The sequence below is a fragment of the Saccopteryx leptura genome, chromosome X (assembly GCF_036850995.1).
Source record: "Saccopteryx leptura isolate mSacLep1 chromosome X, mSacLep1_pri_phased_curated, whole genome shotgun sequence".
NCBI lineage: Eukaryota > Metazoa > Chordata > Mammalia > Chiroptera > Emballonuridae > Saccopteryx > Saccopteryx leptura.
This window is the reverse complement of record NC_089516.1, coordinates 54,322,268-54,348,216: the sequence shown is the minus strand read 5'-3', so window position 1 is coordinate 54,348,216 and position 25,949 is coordinate 54,322,268. Positions and strand designations below refer to the sequence as shown.

General features: G+C 39.2%; 1 protein-coding gene across 3 annotated transcripts in view; it reads right to left on the bottom strand.

Annotated features, from left to right (window-relative positions):
* Window positions 1-3,269: 3,269 nt before the first annotated feature.
* Window positions 3,270-25,949, bottom strand: part of GABRA3 (gamma-aminobutyric acid type A receptor subunit alpha3) — a 449,120-nt gene continuing 426,440 nt past the window's right edge. For 2 of the 3 annotated variants that reach the window (XM_066357176.1, XM_066357177.1), the window contains exon 10: window positions 3,270-4,595. In XM_066357176.1, the coding sequence (XP_066213273.1) occupies window positions 4,260-4,595 (336 nt within the window). In that variant the 3' untranslated portion in view covers window positions 3,270-4,259. The remainder of the gene's footprint in view (window positions 4,596-25,949) is intronic. The other variant, XM_066357178.1, reaches the window with a different exon arrangement.

Genomic DNA, 25,949 nt, shown 5'->3' with positions numbered 1-25,949 from the left:
TCACTACCCAGATGCCAGACATGTGAAGGACCCCATTTCCTGGGATGGCACCTAGAACCTCTTTCATCTTCTTACTTTATGACCTACTAGTTCCTGTCTGAACAGGATTGGAAGAGGACAACTAATACGCCTGCATCTAACTAGAGAATCCCCTTCCACATGGAGCGTGGAAGCAGATCCTCCATCTTCAGATGTTCCAGTCAATAAAGTCACCCCCACTTGTTTGAGTGTTCTTATCTGAGATTCTGGGCATTGTGGATCAAAGATAAGTCATTGCTACTGTACCCTCTCCACTTTTCTGACACATTCTACTGGGAATAACTAACTGCTGTTGTTTTTTTGCTACTATATTTGGGGGTGGTTTGTTACACAACAAATGTAATTGAAATATGCAGTAACTGTAGCCATCAGGACAGATGAGATCATTCAGGGAGAGTGTATAGAATGAAAAAAGAGGAGGGAAAACACTGTAGGAAATCAAAGCCTTTAAGAGTTAGGAGAAGTTAAATAAAGCAACAACATGAGAAACAGAAATGAGCAGGGAAGAAAGGCAGAGATATCAAGAGACTGGTATCATGAAAAGCAAAGAATAAATTCACTGTGAGCAGTATCAAATACTGCTGACAGGTCAAGTAAGAGAACTGAAAAATGTCTTTATGTTTTAGCAATCAGAGCAGTGGTGACTCAGCAAGAGCAGCTTCACTGAGAGCAGATAAAAACACTAGGATTCTTATAAAGGGGGGAATGAAGAACAAAGGAGGTTATAGTCTTAGGCAGAAGGTAGGCCACCTTTTGCCGCTAACAGAAGGGAATGCAGAAACAGTGTGTGCAGATCCCATGAATTATTTTGAGTTGTTGACAAAAAGTTTAGGGAGTACCTTCTGAGGGATTTTGTTCTTCCTTAAGGCAAACTTTTGGAGAAAAAAAAGTAGGAGGTGTATTTTGCTCCTAATCTGTGCTCTTGGTTTATCTGGCAGGCCCTGCCTGACACCAGTACTCCTTTTAATACTCTCAATTTTAGACTTACATTTACCCATGCTGGGACTAGAACTGCATAAGTAATAATCCTGCATCTCTTTACAGAAGACCCACATAAAGTTTAGGCCAAGTATATGATGGGGATATCGAGGAGGTCATTACTAGATGTGAGAGTTTAGCTTCTGGATTCCCAGGTTTAGCCTCTTAACTGTCCTTACCATCTGAGTTATGTGACAGGCAACAAAAGGATGAGGTTTGTGTTCCTGGGTTGAGCTTTATGAGACCCCAGGTTGTTGTGATATTCAGGGTTAAAGTAGAGCACAAGGGCAGCTGCTGGAAAGGGTATTGTGTTGACTTGGCTCTGATCAAACCCCCATTTTACTAATGGGAAAACTAAGACTCATTTCAGAGGAGGGACCCGCCCCACATCATTTAGCAACTGTGGTGGGATCAAGTTGTTCATTTTTCTGAATAATTTTCAATCTCAGGTTAATTAAGCAATGGAAATCTTGAAGGGAACAGCTAGAGTTTTCCCCTAAGACTAGGGATATATTTTTCAGAAGCAAAGCAGTTTCAGAAGCTTCTCAAAGAAAAACACTTAAACATTAGTATAAGGCATTTTGCTAGGGAGTCAGCCATGTGTGCTTCACATGGTTGCTCTAGGGGTATAGTGGAACTTGGCAGGGACTGCGAAATGCCTACAGAATCAGGACAGCCATAAGTTGACCAAAGGGCTGGAACATGCACGGAGGGCCACATTGAGTCCCTGATGTTATTTCAAACAAGAAAGCCTTTTATTTTATTTGAAATACTTTCCCAAGGATACTTTTCCCACCCCTTAGGATTCAGGTGATTTCCTCAAGCAGATCTCATGAGATAATTCCCCAGATTTTTCCTAACTCTGTAATAAATAAGGGTTATCATACATTTCCCAACACATGGATCAACCAACTAGATACTCACTCTCTCTCTGCTTAAGGAAACTATTTTCTTAGGGAAATAGTAACCAATGGAAAAGGAAAGCCTTTAGAATTTCAATAAAAATAGCTTCCTCTGTTTCTTGGGAGTGGGTGAATTTTGCAGAATAAGAAATACAGGTGTTTCCTTCTCTGTCATATTGGGTAATAAGACCCCTGAGTTAATCAAGCTATGTTTTCACCTGGACTCTATTTGATATCAGAGTAATAGGCCTCCTGCTCTAGGTATACATTTTTCCAGCATATGACAGTGTTATTCAAAACTGGAAAATAAGGGTGGTATAAGACTGGGGGTAAAAACCAAGGACAGAATATCACCTATGTTAGGCAAATAGTGGTCATAAAAACTTCTCCAGCCTGAGTACAATTCAGAAAGACTTTAATAAACAGCCACTAAACATTGCACCAAAGCATTAGGAAACACAATTTCTACAAAGAGGTAAAGGTCAGGCTTCCATTCTAATTCCTTAAGATGATCATTAACAGCCCCACCCCACCCCCATTCCCACATGTCCACAACAATACACTCTTCTAGTCATAAATTTACCTACACATTCTTAGGAATAATGAAACTGGCATGCATTAACCCAGCAATGGGAAGGAAGCAGGGGATGGGGAAAGAATAGGTGAAAAGGCAACCAGCAGCTAATGATAGGTCCCGTAGGAGCTTTGAATAGGGGAAGACAGGGAGAATCTGTTTCTGGTACCATCTGTGACTTTACTTTGGGCTTCTAGGATATTCTGTATGAGTAGTGGGGTGCTGCTATCTTAATCTCATTCCTCTTGAGCCATGACTATTAGAATTGGTCTCCTTGGATAACACATTGTGACTTTCTAAAAACATTTTTGGTGTTCAAACAAACTGCATTCAGGACCCATCAGGCTTGTTAAGATTGTACTGATTCTGAGGTCAATGTGGACTTTACTTCTCAATCCTGTCTTCATTTTGGCCTTTGGCAAGAGGAATATGATGATTCTTTATTACAGAAACTTGTGAGGAGCCTAGGCAAGTCACTCAAGCATCACATACTTAGTTTATCTACCTTATGAAACTGTTATAACTATTTATTTTACTCACATTAAGAACAAATAAAGTCAAATGGCCCCTAAATAATATATTATCAAAATGGTAATAAAGTTAATGATTTAGTTCACTGAAAAATCGACTAGACTCTGATTCACCACCCCTCCATTAGAATCAGCATTATTGGAGTACCAGAGTTTCCTGACACAGTGGAAGGAAAGTTCTTGGGCCTGAACTAGGGTGTGGAATGTGGAGGGTATGGAAAGAATTTTATTTTTGTCTGCCAGTGGCCCTCTCTTTTGATTAGACCTCAAGCCTCATCTACCACCTGGCCCAAATCAATTGCTCCATTTAGTACTTGACTAGTTACCTTGTCAGGGAAGTGACTTTCCTATCACTCTAATCCTTTTCAAATTATTTGTGTAGATGTTTGATTTAGATATTTTGTACCTTTTTAGTATAAATTTTAAAAAAATATTTTATTGTTTTCCTATAGAGTTTGCTGGCAGCAATGAGTCCAAACTAAGCAGTATGCAGCTGGCTACAGGGGTCGAGAGTTTGAGATAAGAGATCTTGACTGTAGGAGAAATATACCAAAAAGAAGGTACTATTTTCCTGAAGGCCTGGAATGGCAGGGCACCATCCTCCTTGGTAACAGGCTGGCCCAGTTTTTTATATTGGTTTTGGCCATACATAGTAGACAGTGGTGAGCCTCAAGTGTCCCCACTAACTTCCAAGCCAATAAAGAGGCTGGGGGCCAAGTTCAGAGGTTAGCACTGGATTCTGCCTTTGCTATAAGTATTTATGCCTAGCAGGCCTTGCTGTGGGCAGGGAAGGTGGCAGACAGGACTACATAGGATAGCCTCACCTGACTCCTTTCTGAGTCAGAATCATCTAAACTTGACCAGTCTACAATCCTCCTTGTTTGGAACTCTCAAACAGCCAAGGATACCAGTACAGGTAATACAGTTTCTTCTTTTTGAAGTTGGCAGAGTGCAATGAAATACATGCAGTGCCTTCAGCTGGGGAAGACTGGCAGACTAAGATGAGCAACTGGATGAATGACAGTGTTTGGCTCTGATGAGAGTACACTCAGCAATGTTAGAGGGACAAGTACTTTTTCTTTTTTTCTTATTCATTGAGATTCACAAATGTGAATTGAGAGTCATAGCTTTGTAGGGATTAAAAAAAATCCTGAAACACAGGAAGGGGAGCCTGGGGTTTGGGTGCCTGGGTGCTTCCTAGAGTATACTGTGCTCTGGTTGCTGCGCAACCATTATCTACTGTTTGCGGATCATACCCTTGATAGCTGACTCCCGGTTGACATATGTGGCCCAATAGACCAGATTGAAAATAGCAAAGAGTACAGGAAAGATGATGCGGGAAATTTTGTCAACCTTGCTGACACTGTTGTAGGTTTTGGTCTCAGTTGGGATGTCCTGAATGTAGGTGGTCTTGGGTGAAGCAATAATTGTCGGAGTTGAGGAGGCACTGGGAGCAGCGCCCTTGGAGATGGTAGAGAACTCAGTGTCCTTTGCCAGGTTGATGGGATAGGTGGTTCCCACGATGTTGAAGGTGGTGCTGGTTTTCTTTGTTGGGGCTGCTGGTATTTTCTTCTAGCCAGAAAAAGTAGGAGAGAAGAAGGAACAAAAGAAAAGCTAGTTAACTCTTTACACTGAGCCTGCAGAGGCTGTGGAAAGGAGGAACCTTGAAGAAAGTTAAGAAACAAGAGAGCCTGAAGTCAATAGCACTGGGTAACCAGGTTTGTGTGTAGGAAACTTGCAACATCCTGGTTTACTAGTTATGTGGCTTTGGCCAAGTAACTTCTCCCTTTTGAGTTTTAGTTTCTTCAGCTATAAAATGAGTATCAAAACAATTGACAGGGTTGTTGAGAGAATCGGATGAGAAAAATGGTAGTAGAAATCACTTGAAAACAGTAAAATGTTGGCCACATGTAAGGTCCTATATAATTATGTCATTTGATCCTCAGAGTAACCCTAATGAGCTGGCTGGGTGAGATTACTCCCATTTGACAGATGAGAAAAAGCCTTGGACTGAGTGGCAGAGCCCACAATAGACACCTGGGCTCCTGACTTACATCCAGGGCTGCTCTGTGCTGCTTTCTATAGGCACAAGACACTTTTTGATTACTCGAGAAATAACTCCAAAAGGCTTAAATCATCAAGTGGCAAATCTCCTGTTGGGAAGAGAGCTTGGTGAGTCAGAAAGTCATTTTGTCTTAAAGATACAATAAATACTATGGCGTGTTTACATGCATCATTTCAACAGTACCTCACCCTTCATGCACTGTAAACATATTCAACAAGCTAGGAGGCACACCAGGGTTTTCCATTCTTGCAAGGCTGTGGGCCAGAGTCACAGCCTCCTTAGGGAGCTATACAAATACTCTCCTCTGATATAGCAAAGACAGGAACAGCTGAGGGCCTGCTATTAGATTCTCATTTGTATTTTTTTCAGAGTAAAAAAAAAAAAAAACTCAGTAGGAAACAAGTATGCCCACATGTGCCCATTTGTTCTCACATATTTAACTTATGTATACATGGACTCTCCATGTAGAAAAGGGAAAACAAAGCTCAGGCCTGAGATAGAAGAGAGAGGCTGAGGAAGTGGAGGCCAATGGAGCAGGCCAGTGCTAGACTCAGGCCAAAGTCAGTGGCCAAGTTCATATTCTGCAGTGTTTGCTGCCTCATTTTCCACTTTAACTTTTTCTTTCATTCATCCTTCTTTGTGTCTAGGGACAGCTGGGGGTAAGTGAGCTTCACTTACCAGGAATATCTGATAAAACAATGATGACTATTTTTATTGCCCTAATTTCATACACCTCACATTGTTCCCTTTCACCATGTTACTTTGCTTCCTGACACCTGTGTTTTATCTATTTACTCCTCTACTTCCTACATGTTCCCTTCCTGGATTTTCTCTACTTCTACCCTCTCTTACTGAATCTTTTCCCCTAATCACTTTCTATTTCTTTTCTTCTGAAGAGTTCCCATTATTGTTTTTTTTTAATTTATTGATTTTACAGAGAGGAAAGGAGGGAGAGAGAGAGAAACATTAATTTGTTTCTTTATGTGCCCTGACCAGATATTGAATCTGCAACCTCTGTGTGTCAGGATGATGCTTTCTTTAACCAATCAAACTATCTGGCCAGGGTGAACCCCAATTATTTTGATGTTTTTATTTTTCCCTTTAGACCATTTACCTTCCTGATCTTCATAATAATTTTTCCAAATATTTACTGAGTACTTACTGGGCCAAGAACATTTCTAGGTATTTATGTAGGTGGGAAGGTTAAAAGATAAGTCAGTTTTAGTCCGTGTTTTCCAGGAGTTCACAGTCCAGTGGGAGATAGTCTCATAAATACACCATGGCCATATAATGTGATCAGAGCTGTAGCAGGTATGAGATGAATGTGATAGGAATTCAGTAGAAAGAAGGACAAGATACCTCCAGGTGCAGAAATGTTGGTTCTGAGAAAAAAATGAATTTTATGAGCTGGAGCTGGTTGCAAAAAAAGGGGGGGGGGAGCTTATTAGATAAAGATGCAGCATGAGCCATTGCACAGGCCAAAAGGACTACTTATTTTAGGTTGGCAAGAAGTCTGCTGCAGCTGAATCATAGTGTGCAGAACAAAAGGCCGTGGATGTCATCTCCTCCTATTATGCTTCTTTGTGCTAGCTTCAGGGTTTTTAATTAGGGAGGATGAGTGGCACAAATGAGGGGGTGTTGTAAGTAAATGAATAGTCTGACTAATTGGGCATGTAAAAAACAATATTTTGGAGGAGTCTAAGATGGCAACGGAGTAGGTGGACATTCCAACTGCTACCTCCCAAGACCAAATTGGATTACATTAAGAACAATCATCTTGAAAAACCAACTTTGGACTAAAGGAAGAGGAGTCTATAATCAAGAATCACAGAAGATGCCACATCGAGAATGGTAGGAAAGGCAGGGACATGAAAAGGGTTCCCCTACTCACAGGAGGGAGTGGTGGTGGAGGATATGGAGGGAATTTCACTGTGGGGAGGATTGTCCTGAGGTGTGCAGGTCCTAAGCCCCTGGCCTGGCACCACAGCCTAGAGCCTCAAAGCCTAGAAGAAGTGCTCACATAGTACTTGGTGGTGAAAAGATCAGAGGTTTCTGTTTACGAGAAAGAGATGGGAGCTCTCAGAAACACAGGCTCCATCTTAAAGGGCCAGCACAAAAAATTTCATTCATAGCTACTTACCCAGGGCTCTGGCAGAGGGAGGGCTGAGAGGACTAGAGTTGCATGAGGAAAGTGAGAAGTCAGTGGCCTAGGGAGAGACACTGTGGGGGACAGCAACCAGAACCCCTGTGCTGAGTCATTCTCCAATACTGTACAATAGTCACCATCTTTCTTGGGTGAAGAAGTGCCCTCCATGTGACATCACCCTGGGGAAAGCAACTGCCCCACACTTAGGAGTCTCTCTTGCCCCACTCTTAGGGGACTGGACCATTCTAAGAAACCAGGAAGCAGGGGGCTTGTCAGTGACCCAGTTTTCTGGCATTGAGGCCAGAGCTTTCTCCACAGCATGCTTCCAAGGCTGTGACTGGTGCTTCTGCCTCACTGGAGATTCAGTAAAAGCTGTCTGAAATGTGGGAAGATCACATCTATGGGTCTCAGAGGCCATACCCACTGGAATCCTGGGGGTCTGTGAAAAAAGTCTGGACAGACTGATACCTGGGGCTAAGAGGCAGAGCCACACCCACCACCCTTCCTAATTCCTGAATTAAATTGCCCCAGGCTCTAGACCAGGTGTAGTCAACCTTTTTATACCTACTGCCCACTTTTGTTCTCTGTTAGTAGTAAAATTTTCTAACCGCCCACCAGTTCTACAGTAATGGTGATTTATAAAGTAGAGAAGTAACTTTACTTTATAAAATTTATAAAGCAGAGTTACAGCAAGTTAAAGCATATGATAATAATTACTTACCAAGTACTTTATGTCGGATTTCACTAAGTTTGACAGAATAAATCTTTATAAAACAACTTATTATAGTTAAATCTATCTTTTTATTTATAATTTGGTTGCTTCGCTACTGCCCACCATGAAAGCTGGAATGCCCACTAGTGAGTGGTAGGGACCAGGTTAACTACCACTGCTCTAGACTCTACCAGAAGTTTTATTTCAGTGGCCAAGACTAACAGGCAGCCAGCAGACAGAGGCTGCAGGAAGCAGAACTGAGAGAACCTTATTGTATTGCTGACTTTCCCCCAGGTCCAGTGTGGGGAAAAGCCAGCTTACATGTGCAGCTTGGTATTTCCAGTTGTACCTGGGACCAGAAGAGGCAGCCACAAACAGTAGATTGCCTGTAGCTCTGTGAAAGTGGCTGAGGGCAAGTCACAGGCAGTGTCCCACACTGGTCTGTACCAGGTTCCCTCCAGGGAGGCCCAGGGCTGGCACTCCAGAGGCCAGCTGCAGAGAGCATTGGTTCAGGACCTAACAACCTTTGCTGGCAGTGTGTCCTAAGGGAGGGCTCATCAGATCTGGGCCCACCTGTAGTGAGTTCTGCTTTCTGTTATCAGCACTGTCACAGTGGCTTGTGGGCACTGGATAGGGCCCAATGAGCTTAACAATCAGCCAGCCCTGATTCTGGATATCTTGCCCCACTAGGCTAGGTTCCACAGAGAGAAGGGAGAGAGTCTTGGAGAATGGATATTCAAAGTGTGGGTCTCCCCCTACTGTTGCGTCTGGTTAAAGGGCTTAGCCACTTTCTGGTAGGAACCATAGTCAGCCCCAGGGGAGGACTCTCAGTCTTCCTCCCTGAGAACAGAGGCTAACAAGCTAGAAGGATAGCTGTAGAAGAGACTGTGGGCCGCACCCAATATGAAACTGCTGCTCGCCTCACTGGGGAGAAATAGAATCCCAGAAGTGTGTTAGGCATTAGGCTCTATAGTAAGGGCCACTTTCTTGATACTGAGCTGATGGCCAGGAGACCCCTGATGTAGGGGGTCCTACCAACATTGGTTGTACCCTAAACTATCAATCTTGCAACCTGTAGAAGGGTTGGTGGGGTGAGGCCAGTGTGAGTACACACTACATTCTTTCTACAGAAGACTGTGGGAAAACCATGCAGCTTCAAGGGGAGGTGGAGAAGCTAAAAAGTGGAAGTAATTCTTATGGAGCTTGAAGTTTTTACAGAGCTGTTGTCATCTCTAAGCAGTAGGAAACTGATCCTTGTACACAGGTTGGCCCCTCCCACATTACCCAGGCACAGAAAATGCAGATGCAAACAGCAAACAGAACAGTAGCTCCAGACAGTTAGCCCAAAGCAGGTTACAAACAACAGCTGATGCCAACTCAAGAAGACCCAAAACCAACACAACTAATAGTGGATGGCAGACAGTACCAATGCTAGATTCAGTTAGCTACACAAGCAGCATACCCAAAAGAGGAGTCCAGCAGGCATCAGACACAGCAGAAAATAAATATGCCCAACAGAACAGACACTGCACACTGTCTAATACATATGATCAAGGTTGACCCTTAGAGTCAGCCAGGCTGAAGGGATAACTGCAACCATGAAAGGACCAGCTGCACTCAAAACTTACGTACAACAGAAGGCTAAATACAATACTCAAGAAATATTCCAAGAGCAAGAAACTCAGGTGGCCTCTAGGTCAGTACCACTGAGCCCATCTTCCTCATTAAGACAGCACAACAAATTTCAAAGTGAGACAGCACTACCTAATACACATACAAAATGTGAATACAAAGAAATATGACCCAAATGAATCAACAAGATATATCCCCAGAAAAATAACTAAATGAAATGGAAGTAACCAAATTACCAGACACAGAGTTTAAAGTAATGATTTTTGGATGCTCAAGGATATTAAAGCAACAATGGATGACCATGATGAGAATTTAAACAAAGAGATAGCCAGTATCAAAAAGAACACTGAAATAATAAAAAAGAACCAATCAGAAATGACAAATACAATATCAAAAAGGAAGACTACACTAGAAGAGATCAACAGCAGGCTGGATGAAGTGGAGGATCAAATCACTGATTTATAGGACAAGATAAACATAAGCACACAAGTAGAGCAGCAAAAAGAAAAGAGGCTCAAAAAGACTGAGGAAACTTTAAAAGACTTCTGCAACAACATGAAGAGAAACAACATCTGCATCATAAGAGTTCCTGAAGGAGAGGAGAACTAACAAGGGATAGATAACTTGTTTGAAGAAAGGATAGCTAAAATTTCCCTAAATCGGTGAAGGAAAAGTCACACAAATACAAGAAGCACAGTGAGTCTCATTAAAGATGAACTTAAAGAAGACTACATCAAAACACATCATAATTAAAATGCTAAAGTAAAGAGACAAAGTTTGAATACTAAAAGCTGCAAGAGAAAAGCAGTTAATCACCTACAGAGGAACCCCCACAAATATGACATCCAACTTCTCAACAGAAACACTTGAGGCCAGAAGGGATTGACAAGAAATAATCAAGTGATGCAAAGCAGGAACCTATAACCAAGACTACTTTATCCAGCAAAGCTATCAATTAAAATTGAAGGAGTAAAACATTTCTCAGACAAAAAAGACTCAAGGAACTCATTAGAACCAACCAGTACTGCATAAAAGTTAAGAGGCCTGCTATAATAAAAGAAAAGGGAAAAAGAAATTGAGAAAAAGAAGATTGTAAGTTCAGATAATAAAATGGCAATAAATAAAAGTAAATATCAAAAATAACCTTAAATATAAGTGGGTTAAATGATCTAATCAAAAGACACAGCATAGCTACATGGATAGGAAAACAGAACCCATATATATGCTGTCAACAAAAGACTCACCTCAGAACAAAAGAACACATAGACTGAAAGTGAAGGGATGGAAAAAAAGTATTTCATGAAAACGGAAATTTAACAAAAGCTGGAGTAGAAGTACTTATATCTGACAAAATAGCATTTAAAACAAAGGCTATAGTAAGGGAAAAAGAAGCTCATTACATAATAATGAAGGGAGCAATCCAACAGGAGGCTATAACCATTGTACATATTTATGCAGCTAAATACATATATAAAGCAGATTTTGATGGACAAAAAGGACGAGATCGACAGGAATACTATAATAGTAGGGTATTTTAATACCCTACTAATTTCAATGAATAGATCCTCCAGACAGAAAATTAACAAAGAAACAGTAGCATTAAATGACAGACTAAACCAATTGGATTTAATTGTTGGGGACCAAATAAATAAACAGGGTATTTTTGCAATCTGGACAGAGGTGCTGGGCCTGAACCCCACCTCATTTGCCTCGTTAACAAAGAGCTACACCTGATTCTCATTTGTCTCACCCATGTACTCCAGAGGAGGCTGGAAGCTAGTTTCTTATTAGTGTAAAGCAGATTTGGATGGTATGGTTGGTATTGTCTGTGAGTTGCCTTGGAAACTTAATTGAATTTCTGATGGACCACATTTTTTCTATGAATAAAAGTGGATGTGCTTCTGGGAGCACAGACATTACAGCTAATGAACAGTAGAGACTGTTTGCCATGGCATCCTCCTGAACCGATATATATCTTTAAGTCTCTGTCTATCATTTATTTTAATTCCATACCTTTTCCTGTTCGGGACCCCTGTATATACTTGCTGTGGTTGGACCCCAACAATTGGCACCCATACGTGTGGTCATCAGAAAAGGGAAAGAGGAGAGGTTATGGAAGCCCCAGAAGTGTGCATACAAAGTAAGTATAAAGCTTTTAAAGAGTTAAGCTTTTAAGTAGAGTTTGGTGAGAAATTATAAGAAATAATTTGAGAGAAAATATATATGGGAGTGCTAGGATCAAAAATAAGAGACCTTTTCGTAGAAGTATTTTCATATGAGAAAGAGTATCAGGGTGAGCCAGAAGTAGAGAGATGTGAATGTGGAAACAACTTGGAGTCTAAGAATGACTCGGGGGATAAAAATTTTGCAGCTATGGCTGTCTTAACAGCGAGACCTCCGCTACCCTCGGCTCCTTCTTACATTCAATCCTCTGCTCCTCCGTACCATTATCCGGCTAATTCCACAGTCTATAGCTCAAAATCTGGGAAATCCCCACTCCAACAATAGACCAAGCTTGAAATATAAGGGAAACAATAACTGGCTTTACCTGTTTTCCTGTTGTAGAAAGAACAATAAGGGAAACTAGTGAGAGAGCATGAACTTGTACCTTTTAAAACTGAAAAAAAAAACTTCCTTGTGCTCAGTATGGGCCTAGTGCCCCTTTTACACTTGGTTTATTAGATACTATTAGTGCAAAGGCTCTACCACCAAATGACTGGAAGGCGATTGCTCATGCCTGTCTCTCCGGGAGTGATTATTTGCTATGAAAATCAGACTTTTATGAAAAGGCCATGGAGCAGGATGAGAAAAATCAGCAAGAGGAGGTTGTTTTTACTGCAGATATGTTAACTGGAGAAGGACAATATGCCCATACAGCAAATCAATTAGAGTATCAACTAACTATTTATGATATAATTAATCAGATAGCCACAAAGGCATGGAAATGCCTGCCTACTTCAGGGGCCAAAACGGAAGAATTTGGAAAAATTAGGCAAGGTCCTAATGAACAATATTAAGAATTTGTTTCATGGCTAATTCAAGCAGTCAAAAGAATAGTAGAGGATAAAAATGTAGGAAAGATTTTGATAAAGCAATTAGCATATGAAAATGCTAATTCAGCTTGTTGGGCTGCACTTCGGCCTCACTGCAAGAAGGGAGATATAGAGGACTATATGAGAATGTGTGCTAATGTTAGGATTTCATACATGCAAGGTCTTGCTTTTGCCACAGACATTAAGGCGAGATTTCCAGGACGATACTTTGATAAAAGGCAGAACAAGCAAAGGAAGAAAAGTTGGGGAAGTACTTTTGCCCATGGATATTGTTTCCAGTGTGGGGGTGTAGGGCATTTTGCTAGAAACTGCCCTACTCCCCTGGGATATCAGTCTTGGCCTCTCCCTCAAGGACGACCAGTCCTTAAGGCTCTGGACCTCTGCCCACGTTGTAGGAGAGGGAAACACTGGGCAAATGAGTGTAAGTCTAGATATAATGCCCAAGGGCAAAGGATTCAGAGAAGCCGTGGAGGCTACTGCCACCTTGCGCCTGAGCAGCCACCAGCATGTACCCATCATAGTCCCCTCTTAGAAACGCAAGCCACAGCGGGACTGTCCGCCTCACCGGGTCGTGATGGGTGGGGCAGACCCGGAGCAGTGGTGGAGAAGCATTCCCCTCTCAGTGTAAATCTAAATATACCACCAAAAGCCAGGGAAATGGACAATGGGGCCCTTCCCAGCCCCATCAAACAATAGGGGTAATGTAGGTGTTTCCTCAGCAAATTATGATTCCAGCAGGCCAAACATTGCCCAACTAATCCAAGCAACAACAGGTAGTGCAAGACTGGACCTCAATTCCACCTCTCAATTTGTATTAACTCCAGAGTTGGGACCTCAAGCTATACCCACTGGAATTTTTGGGTTACTTCCCAGTAACAAAATAGGACTTTTATTAGGCAAAAGTAATTTAACTATAAGAGAATTTTTTGTTCTCCTGGAGTAATAGGTTCGGATTATATAGGGGAAATTAAAGTAATGGTTCACACTCTGAGGAATATAGTCACTATCTCCCTTGATATAAAAATTGCTCAATTAATCCTCTTACCTCCTTTAAGAGAAGGCCAAACCCTGCAAAAGGCACCCCAAAAGAATCGAGGATTTGGTTCCACTGATGCTGCCTATTGGGTTCAAAAAATAGGTCATGAATGCCCTAAAATGGAACTAACAATACAAAGGCATAAATTTAAAGGACTATTAGATACTGGAGCTGATGTATCTATTATTTTAAGCTACATTGGCCTCATTCCTGTCCCACTCATGCAGCAGTCACAGAATTACAAGGTATAGGGCAGAGTAAATCCCCTCAACAAAGCTCTAGTTTTTTTAAAATGGGAAGATAAAAAAGGTCATTCTGGATTTTTTCAGTCTTATGTGCTCCCTGAATTGCCAGTTAATTTGTGGGGTAGAGATGTTTTGAAAAATATGGAAGCCTTGCCTATCAGTCCTAATAGCTTAGTCAGTACTCAAATGCTTGATCAGGGATTTCTGCCCGCTAAGGGATTAGGGAAAGAACAGCACGGAATTCTCACCCCCAGAGAAGTGGCACCTAATACCAGAAGGAGTGGATTAGGGTATCAAAATTTAGCATAGGGGCCTTGGTAGCTCCTGCTACCCCAATAATGCTTTATGCAGACCCAATTACTTGGAAATCAGATAATCCTGTATGTGTATGGGTAGACCAATGGCCCTTTCTCAGGAGAAACTTAAGGCAGCTGCTCAATTGGTACAAGAACAGTTACAGCTTGGGCACATTAAACCTTCTAATAGCCCATGGAATACATCTATATTTGTTATTAAAAAGAAATCAGGAAACTGAAGGCTATTACAAGATTTGAGAGCAATAAATAAGATTATGGAAATTATGGGTCCTCTCCAGCTAGGACTCCCTTCTCCTACTGCCATTCCATGGAATTATCACCTTGTAGTTATTGACTTGAAGAATTGTTTTCTTACTATCTTTTAAACCTTCATGATTGCAAGTGTTTTGCATTCAATGTTCCTTCACTTAATTTCCAGCCTCCCATGGAGTGAAACCAGTGGAGAGTTTTGCCTCAAGGTATGGCTAACAGTCTTACCTTGTGCCAAAAATATGTTGCTCAAGCTATCTCTCCAGCACGAAGGAATCACCCTAAGGCATACATAACTCATTATATGGATGATATTCTTATTGCTCATCCAGATAAACATACTACGCTGACTATTTTGCAACAACTAAAACATTCTTTGAAAGAATCAGGACTTTATATAACTCCTGAAAACGTACAACAATCTTAGCCTTTCTCACATTATTGAGGGACAACAAATTCATCCACAAAAATTAGAAATCAGAACAGATTATTTGAAAACTTTAAACTATTTCCAGAAATTATTAGGATCAAGCTACTCAAAAGAAAATTATTGGAACAACCATGACAGATCAAGCAATTCAGTCTCATACTATTCATCACCAGAATGCTGCAGCCCTACATAAACAGTTTCAACTTTCTCAGAAAGTGGAATGACAGATTGTTAAATCCTGTTCAAGGTGTCCTATATTACAATCTGTCCCTTTGTTTGGAGTTAACCCACGAGGACTGCTACCAGGACAACTTTGACAGATGGATGTTACTCATATACCTTCATTTGGCAAACAGTCATATAACTTCATTTGGCAAACAGTCCTTAGTCCAAGTTACAGTGGATACTTATTCTGGATTTATGGTAGCTTCTGCCAGAACAGGAGAGGCTGCTAAGCATGTTAGCTCATTGTTTGTATGCATTTTCTATTATTGGACTTCCTAAATTATTATTAAAACTGACAATGCTCCTGCATATGTAGGAAAAGCATTTACTACATTTTGTCAGACTTTTAGTATTGACCTAAAGATGGGAATTCCTTACAATCCCCAGGGTCAAGGCATTGTAGAGCATGCACATCAAACACTTAAAAACCAATTAGAAAAAATAAAAAACAGGAATTATACCCTCGAACTCTGCAAATCTTCTTTCTTATGCTCTTTTCACTTTAAATATTTTGAATACTGATGTACAGGGTCATTCAGCAGCTGAGAGACTCTGGAATCCTAAAAGAAAAGCCTTCCTGGAAGTGCAATGGAGAGACCCACTCACAGGAATCTGTCAAGGGCCAGACCCTGTTCTCTTATGGGGCCGAGGATATGTGTATATTTTTCCTAGGTCTGCTGAAGGTCCTTGGTGGATTCCTGAACAATTGGTGAGATACCATGATTCTGAATGAGGGACTCACTTTACAAGAACAATTGTATAAGACTTATTTTACTATGCTTTCATCCTTTTTTTTCTGTTGAGAATAATGAAAAGACTAGGGTACTTCTTAAAGTTGTTTTTCTTTAATGTTTTGGATCATTTTATTTCTTTCCTGTTCCATGCCTGGAAAGACGGCGAAGAGAGAGCCTGTTTGGATATGCCTAAACAAAAATCTCATATGGCCAACTTAATATTTTTCAAGAGAGATTTCTGTTTGGTATTTATTCTTACCACATTCCTATTAAAATAGCCCTACTTAAGATCAAGCAGGCCACATTCTAATCTCTAAAATCCTGGGTTTTACTCTTGATTTGTGTAATTATATGTGAAGTCTTTATTTAATGTCTAAATGTGTCTGTCTTCAAGGCCTGAATTAAGTTTATGCATGCAAAAATTGAAAATGCTGGCTCCAATGTTGTAAAAATAAAATATCATCCTTACAAATTTAAAAGTTTAATTGGAACAAGTAAAGTGCGCTCACTGAAATTTGGATAAAATGAAATGAAAATCCTAAAAATTTCCTAATTTGGCCAAACTGTTCCAAGCTAAAGTTGCTGTAGCTGCAAAGCTTGAAGCAGGGTGGAGATGCTTAACAAAGGTGTATTTTTTTTTTTTTTACTCTTTGAATTGCCTGTTGATTAATTGGGTAGAAGTGTTTTGATGGGTGTGAGAATGTTGCTTGAAAGTTCATTTGCTCTATTTGTTGGAGGTTGGAATTGAGACAAGTGTTCCTTGCAGTTTTTGAGATCAAGGTGTTGTGGAGTGTACTCAACAAATGCTTAAGGGTCAATTGAAATTATACACACACACACACACACACACACACACATATATAAAAAGGAGGGGAGTCATGTCTTGGAACTCCTGCTTTGAAGAATTTCTTTTGAATGCTGATGTACAGGAGACACCAAACCTCTTTCTTTTGCAAACTTCTACCCTCTTTTATCTGATCCAGCTAGTAATGCTGTTTTGTCTTTTTCTAAATAGTTCCAGATATACAGAAAAAGTTTATATAGGTGTATGTGGACCCTCAAAACCCTACTGAGATCTTCTGAGCATGGCTTTTAAGGTCTGTAATGACCAATAGGAAAAGAAAAGGCAGATAAAGCCCAAAAGAGATCAGGAAAAATACCAGCTCTTGGCATACACCCTTAAAGGCTCCAATGCCCCAAGGGGACCTCATAGGACTCATCAGGGCCCTGCTTCAAGAGTGGAAAGGAAGGTCATTGAGCTAAAGCCGGCCAGGCTTCTCTGCCACTACTAAGGATATACCTTTGCTATGGAAAGAAAAGGGACACTGGAAGGTAAGCTGTCCCCTCACTCCTCTAAGAGAGGGTTCAGTCTCTTCCAGCCTCACTCCAGCCACCTGTGACCTATTCTTTCCCAGCCTCCTGGGACTTACCACTGAAGGCTAAAGTGCCCAGGGCTGTTGGCCCCATCTTACATCACCATGGATGGGCCTAGGGTATTTCTTCCAAGTAGCAGGTAAACTGATCTCATTTCTTGTGGACATGAGGGCCACTTACTATGCCTTGCCTGATATTTGGATTTTTATTTATCCCTCGAAGATCTCTGTGGGTGTTGATAGTCTTTATTTTCTGATATAGTGTTTCCTTTATACCTCCTGCCTTAATGCCCCATGCCTATTTTAGGCTGGAACCTGCTCCTAATTTAGATGAATTTACCTCTGTCACCCAGCACAGTGTATCCCAAGGTTCTCTTCACCATGCTATGGCTGCAGAGCTCCAGGGAAAGGCACCCTGGGTTCATCTCCCCAGTTTAAAAAAATGGAAGCTCCATCTCCATACATGCTGCAGAGAGCTTTACCAGTCTATCTTAATTGTTACCAGCTAGAAGCAGTGGTCATTAGGACTTGGACTTTAGCTGCAAAGTGTGGAAATGTGATCACAACTCCAGTGCCTTGTGGACTTTTCCTGAACATGTGTGACTCCTGCTCCTTGGGACATTTCTCAGACTGAAGTGGGGTTGGGTTACATTTACAAATAATATGAAGTGACGGTGTAAAGATGGACTTGGGGAAATTACATTAACATGTTAAGGACATTTAAGACTGTAAGAAATTTGCCTGACCAGGCGGTGGCACAGTGGATAGGGCATCGGACTGGGATGCGGAGGACGCAGGTTCAAGACCCCAAGGTCTCCAGCTTGAGCACAGGCTCATCTGGACTGAGCAAAAGCTCACCAGCTTGGACCCAAGGTCTCTGACTCAAGCAAGGAGTTACTCGGTCTGCTGAAGGCCCACGGTCAAGTATAAGAATTTTTTTTTTTTTTACAGAGACAGAGAGTGAGTCAGAGAGAGGGATAGACAGGGACAGACAGACAGGAATGGAGAGAGATGAGAAGCATCAATCATTAGTTTTTCGTTGCACATTGCAACACCTTAGTTGTGCATTGATTGCTTTCTCATATGTGCCTTGACCGTGGGCCTTCAGCAGACCGAGTAACCCCTTGCTGGAGCCAGCGACCGTGGGTCTAAGCTGGTGAGCTTTTGCTCAAACCAGATGAGTTCGTGCTCAAGCTGGCGACCTCAGGGTCTTGAACCTGGGTCCTCCGCATCCCAGTCTGACACTCTATCCACTGCGCCACTGCCTGGTCAGGCAGGAATTTTTATTATAGATCCTGTTGTATTAGTTAAGATTTTGCTTGATAATCTAATCACTTAATTGTATTAGGACACTTGTTATAGTATCTGTTAGCATTGGCTATTTCAATTTTGTTGTTTATTTTATAGTTTTCTAGTCTTCCTCCAAATTGGAACATAGAAATTCATACAAGTATGAATCACAGCACAAGAATTGAAATTTAAAATATGTATATATATATATAAAGGGAGATATGTTGGGGACCGAATAAATAAACAATATTTTTGCAATCTGGACAGAGGTGCTGGGCCTGAACCCCACCTCATTTGCCTTGTTAACAAAGAGCTACACCTGATTCTCATTTTTCTCACCCATGTTTTCTAGAAGAGGCTGGAAGCTAGTTTCTTATTAGTGTAAAGTAGATTTGGATGGTATGGTGGGTGTTGTCTTTGAGTTGCCTTGGAAACTTAATTGAATTGCTGATGGACCACATTTTTTCTATGAATAAAAGTGGATGTGCTTCTGGGAGCATGGATGTTATGGCTAATGAACAGTAGAGACTGTTTGCCGTGGCATCCTCCTGAACCCATTTATCTAATATATATCTAGCTATATATATATATATATATATATATCTATATATATCTTTAAGTCTTCTATCATTTATTTCAATTCCATACCTTTTCCTGTTTGGGACCCTGGTATATACTTGTTGTGGTTGGACCCCAACATTTAATTGATATCTTCAGAACATTTTACCACAAAGCAGCTGAATATACATTATTTTCAAGGGCTCATGGTACACTTTCTAGGATATACCTCATGTTAAGACAAAAAACAAGTAACAATAAATTTTAAAAGTTTGAAATTGTACCAAGCATCTTCTCTGACCACAGGAACATAAAACTAGAAATCAACAGCAACTAAAAAACATTCAAACACTTGGAGGGTAAATAGCATGTTTTAAAATAATAAATGAAAAACAAGAAGAACAAGAAAGAAAGAAAAAAATTACTTTATGTAAATTTGGGATCTTGAAATGGAAGTTCATAGCATTACAGGCATACATTAAGAAGCATGAAAAAAACTCAAAGAAACAACCTAACCCTGCACTAAAAAGAAGTAGAAAAAGAACAAATAAATCCCAGAGAAAGTAGCAGAAAGTAAATATAAAGATCAGAGCAGAAATAAATGACATAGAGGGTAGAAAATAAACAACAACAAAAGATCAATGAAATTAAAAACTGGTTCTCTGAAAATGTAAATCTTTAACCAAACTCATTACGAAAAAAAGAGGACCCAAACAAATAAAATGAGAAATGAAAGTGGAGAAGTAACAACTGACACCACAGAAATAAAAAGGACTGTAACAAAATACTACAAAGATCTATATACCAAAAAATTTGACCACCTAGACAAAATGGATACATTTCTAGAAACATACAACCATCCTAAATTCAATCTGGAAGAATAAGAAAACAAATAGACTGATTACAAGAAATGAAATCGAAACAGTTATTAAAAAACTTACAGCAAAAAAAAAGTCTTGGACAGGATGGCTTCACAGGCTAATTTTACCAAACATTTAAAGAAGAACAAACACTATCCATCTCCAGCTATTTCAAAAAATTTGAGAGAATAGAAGACTCCAAGCTCATTTTATGAAGAAAGCATTTTCCATATTTGAAAACCAGGTAAAGACATTACAAAGAAAGAAAACTATAAGCCAATATCTCTGATGAATATAGATGCTAAAATTCTCAACAAAAATATTACCAAACTGAATCTAGAAGTACATTAAAATAATTATACATCATGATCAAGTGGGATTGATTTATTCTTGGGAGTCAAGGCTGGTACTATATTCACAAATCAATAAGTGTGATTAATAATGTAAACAAAATGAAGGACAAAAATCACATGATTATATCAATAGATAAAAAAACAAATAATTTTATAAAATCCAGCACCCATTTATGACCAAAACTCTGAGCAAAGTGGTAATATAAGGAACATACCTCAATATAATAAAGAACATATATGACACATTGACAGCCAACATCATACTCAGTTGGCAGCATTTAAAAGCAATTCCCTTCAGATCAGGAACAAGACAGGAATATCCTGTTTCACCTGTCTTATGCAACATAGTTCTAGAAGTTTTAGTCACAGCCAATCATACAAGAATAAAAAATAAAAGGCATCCAAATTGAAAAAGAAATAGAACTGTCATTATTTGCTGCTCACATACTGTACATAGAAAACCCTAAAATCTCAGTGAAAAAACTACTTGACCTAATGAATTAATTTGGCAAAGTGGCAGTATATAAAATTAATATTGAGAAATCAGTGACATTTTTATACACCAACAATAAACTGTCAGAAAGAGAAATTAAAGATATAATTCTCTTCACTATTGCAACCAAAACAAAAAAGGACCTAGGAGTAAATTTAACCAAGAAGATAAAAAACTTGTCCTCAGAAAATTATAAGACATTGAAAAAAGAAATCAAGGAAGATACAAACAAGTGGAAGCATATACCATGTTCATGATTAAGAAAAAATAACATTATTAAAAGTTCTATACTACCCAAAGCAACCTATAGATTCAATACAATTCCTGTTAAAATATCAAAGGCATACTTCATGGATCTAGAACAAATATTCCAATAATTTATATAAAACCAAAAATCAACCCAAATAGCCTCAGCAAACTTTAAAATGAAGAACAAAGTGGGAGGTATCACACTTCCTGATATTAACTTATACTACAAGGCCTTTGTAATAAAAACAACTTGGTACTGGCATAAGAACAGGCATATAGATCAATGTATCAGAACAGATAATCCAGAAATAAATCCATGCCTCTATGGTCAATTGATACTTGATAAAGGAGGCAAGAGTATATAATGAAGTAAAAACTGTCTCTTTAATAAATGGTGTTGGGAAAATTGAACAGGTACATGCAGTAAACTCTCTGATATCTCTCCTAGCAATATTTTTGCCAATATAGCTCTGCAGGCAAGTGAAATAAAGGACAAAATAAGTAAATGGGATTCTATCAAACTAAAAAGCTTTTGCATAGCAAAAGATAACATTAACAAAATATAAAGACAACCCACTCTATAAGAGAACATATTTGCCAATACATTCTGATCAGGTGTTAATAACAAAGATTTATAAAGCACTTCTAAAACTCAACACCATGAAGGTAAATAATCCAATTAAAAATGGACAAAGAAACTGAATAGACACTTTTCCAAAGAGGACATACAGATAGCCAATAGACATGAAAAAATGTTTAATGTCATTAATCATGAGAGAAAGGCAATTTGAAATCACAATAAGATACCACCTCACACCTGTCAGAATGGCTTTCATTAACAAATCAACACAAAACAAATGCTGGTGAGGGTGTGAAGGAAAGGGAACCCTTTGCATTGCTGTTGGGGATGAAGACTTGTTCAGCCACTGTGGAATATAGTATGGTGTTTCCTCAAAAATTAAAAATGAAACTGCCTTTTGACCTAGCTATCCCACTTTTAGGAATATATCTTAAGAATCCCAAAACACTAATTCAAAAAAATATATGCACCCCCACTTTTATTGCAGCATTGTTTACAATAGCTAAGATCTGGCAACAGCCCAAGTGTCCATCAGTGGACAAGTTCATATGAAAGCTGTGGTACATATACACAGTGGAACACTATGCAGTCATGAAAAAAAGCAATTTTATGTTTTATGATGGCATGGATGTACTTGCAGATTATTATGCTAAGTGAAAAAACCAGGCAGAAAAAGCCAAATATTATATTATCTTACTTATATGTGGAATGTAATGAACACAGTGAACTGAGGAATGGAATAGAGGCAGAGGTGGGGTGACAGGGAGCAGATGAACAGATCTTAGGAGGAAGGGGGATGAGAAAACGGGATCAGAGAAGGTGAAGGGATTAAGGAATTTATATGTACATAACACATAGATACAGATGATAGGGTAGCAAGACCAAGAAGGAAAGAGGAGAAGAACGTAGGGGGGAGTGGGAAAAGAGGGGCAAACTGGGAATGGAAAGGGACTTTGCATGGGGTATGGGGCACATGATGCAGGGGGTTGAATGTGTTATATTCACTGGAACAATTGAAATTATGTCAACAAAGTAAATTAAAAAAAATTTTTTTTAAACTGGAGGATGACCTGAACAGACATTTCTCCAGGAAGACATAGAAATGGTCAGCAGATGTACGAAAAGATGTTCATCTTTGCTAACTATTACAGAAATACAAATCAAAACTACAATGAGATATTACCCCACACCTGTTATATTGGCTGTTATCTACAAGACAGGTAAATAGACGTGTTAGAGAGGCTATGGAGAAGAATAACCCTCATTCACTGCTGGTGGGAATGTAAATTTGTACAACCATTATGGAAGAAAATATAGTGGTTTCTCATAAAATTGATAATAGAACTACCTTATGACCTGGCAATCCCTCTACTGGGTATATACCCCCAAAACTCGAAAATATTGTTATGCACACTTATGTTCATTGCAGCATTATTTACAGTGGCAATAACATGGAAACAACCAAAGTGTCCCTGGAAGAAGGATTGGATAAAGATGTAGTACATATATACAATTGAATACTAATCAGCCACAAAAAATTATATTTTCCCATTTATGACAACATGGATGGACCTTGAGAACATTATACTGAGTGAAATAAGTATATCAGAAAAAGCTAAAGACTTTGATTTCACACATAGGTGGAATATAAAACTGAGACTCGTGGACATAGATAAAATTGAAGTGCGTACCAGGGGGAAGCAGGTTGGGTGGTGGGACTAAATGAGGGACAAATATAAGGTGATGGATAATGAATTGACTTTGGGTGATGGGTATACAACACAATCAACAGTTTGAGTGCTACAGAAATGTTAACCTGAAACCTGTGTACCCTAATTGATTAATATAACCCTATAAAACTTAATTTCTAAATAAAAAAAATAAGAGAAAACTTAAATATAAGGGAGAAAACACACAAAAATGTACAATTATAAATAATCAGTCAAGAGAATTAATTCAAAAGATGAAGGAAATATGTGATTAGAAAGAATGATTACCTGAAACCTAAGTACTCTTTTGGATTAATGTCACTCTGTTAAAGTTAATTTTCTAAATATAATTAAAATAAAATAAAATAAAATAAAGAGGTCAATAACCCAATACAAAGGAGAGATGATCCAAGTGGAAGAAAAGTAATTATTTGGACCTGTTTACTCAGAGGGCAGAAAGTATCCATAGCATAAGTAGGGAATTATCTGAGGCCAGCTGACAGCCTAGCAAAGAGTGGATGAGACTCAAATACTATCTATTCTTTGGTGGGATGAAATGTACACGGTAAGTTAAGGCAAATCTAATACAATTGTTTGTACATTCCCCATACAGAAAGTGAAACATGGTCAAGATTTAAAATAGGTTTATAGGGAAAAAAAGATAGAACATTTTAGGGACTCAGAGAAGGATTGCAGGCACAGGTTGAAGGACCAGAGAAATTCAAGAGTATAAGCTCATAACTTTCATTAATCTACTAATGTCTATAATTTTTTTCCCAGAAAGCAGTAGAGTAGTTGCATTGAGGTGATTGAGGAGTGCTGGTGAGTGGCTGTCATGATACTCCATGCAGCCAAGGCTTGATCGGAAAGCAAGGACAACAGAGGGAATCATGGATTTTGAGAAACTACAGAAGTTATTTAGTTATTCATTCATTTGTTAAGTATTTGCTGAGAGTCTACTACATGGCAGGTTCTGTGCTAGGTGCTGGGCTGCAGCACTGAAGAGTAAAACATGGCCCCTGCCTTCAAGGAGCTTACATTCCAAGGGGAGCATATAATAAACATGTAAGCAGCTAAATATATATAGCAATATAATGTGAGGAGATGAGAAGTATAAGGTGCTACATAAAGCAAGAAAGAGGCAGAGAAGGATTATGAGTGCTAGTCAGAGAAAGTCTGACAAGGTGAGCAGAGATCTGAATAAAATAAGAAAGCAAGCCATAAAAAGATCTGTACAACAAAACTTCCAGAGAGAGAAAATAGTAATGACAAAGCACTTGGGGTTGGAATGAGAGTGACTTTACAGGGATCATCAAGGAGGCCATCTGTGATCTATGTGAAGTAAAAGAAAAGAAAAAGCATGCTGATAGTCATTATCAGAGATCTGGGGACCAAATCCTGTAAGGCTTTGAAAGCCATGTTGAGGATTATAAATTGTAATGTAAGTGTAGTAAAAAGCCATTAAAGTATTTTGGGAAAAATGTTTTTAATTTATAATTTTAAATGATCATTCTAACTATTGGTCAAAAATGGATGGCATGAAAGCAGAGAAATAAAATTAAGAAGTGAAATCCCATGAGGTTAGTGAGATACGTTGATTTGAGTGCAAAAGAAAATATCAAGGAAACAAGGAGAAAACAGGAAATCCTAATGTATAAAAATACAGGTGAAGATCTGGAGCTTCAAATGAGATAGCTTCAATATGAGACAGAAGAGTAATAGTCTGAAAGCAATATTGGGATTAAGAAGATGTGAACTACACTTCCAGAAAATAAGAGTAAGAAGATGATCAGCTACTACCAAACTGGAAGGCAGTAGAAGGGATCTCAGCTCAGAAATGGTATCAGTTAAGAGGAGTTAGCTGGAGGTATCATTCAGTGAAAAAGCTGATCTTGCTGAATGGTGAATACTGTAGTATTTCCTAAAGGAAGTAAAGGGAAGTTTATGAGGAGTAGGAAGATAATTCTAGGAAAAAAGTACAGAAGAATATACAGATATGAAGTGAGGGGAAGATAAATAACCACAAATGAAACTAAAATTTGACCACTGACCAAGAATGACATAAAGGAGAGCTCTGCAGAACATATGACCTCATGAGTCTGTAAAAAGGTAACCATAAGGTTTTCTGATATTGGGTGACAGTGCCAAACATACAAATACCACTGTCTGACTTAACTCTTTTGTACTTCCTAAAATAATAAAACAAAACACTAGAACAAGTATTACAGGGAATCAATTGGTTCATTTGCAAAGTCCTTACTTACTGGTGGAATCAGTAGCAGTGCTTGGCAGGGTTGACAACTCAGAGGACATTTGATATTACTGGCCATAGGCTCAATTCTAGTTTATATCAGATAAGTCATCAAATTGAAAAACAAAGAAAGGGATGAAGTCAGAGTAATGGCAGTGTGAGTGACACTCCTGATACCTCCCCTTGAAGTTTCAACAAATAGAACAACTATAACAGAGCAAAAGAACCCCCACTGGATTTAAAAGCATGTCTCAATAGCCTATGCATGGACTGGCCTAAAGATAGGATGGGTAAAAAAGTGGGGCAGAAAATAAAAAGTGGGGCAGAAGTCAAAAGGTATTTGCAGCAGAATCTTGAGAAGAGACA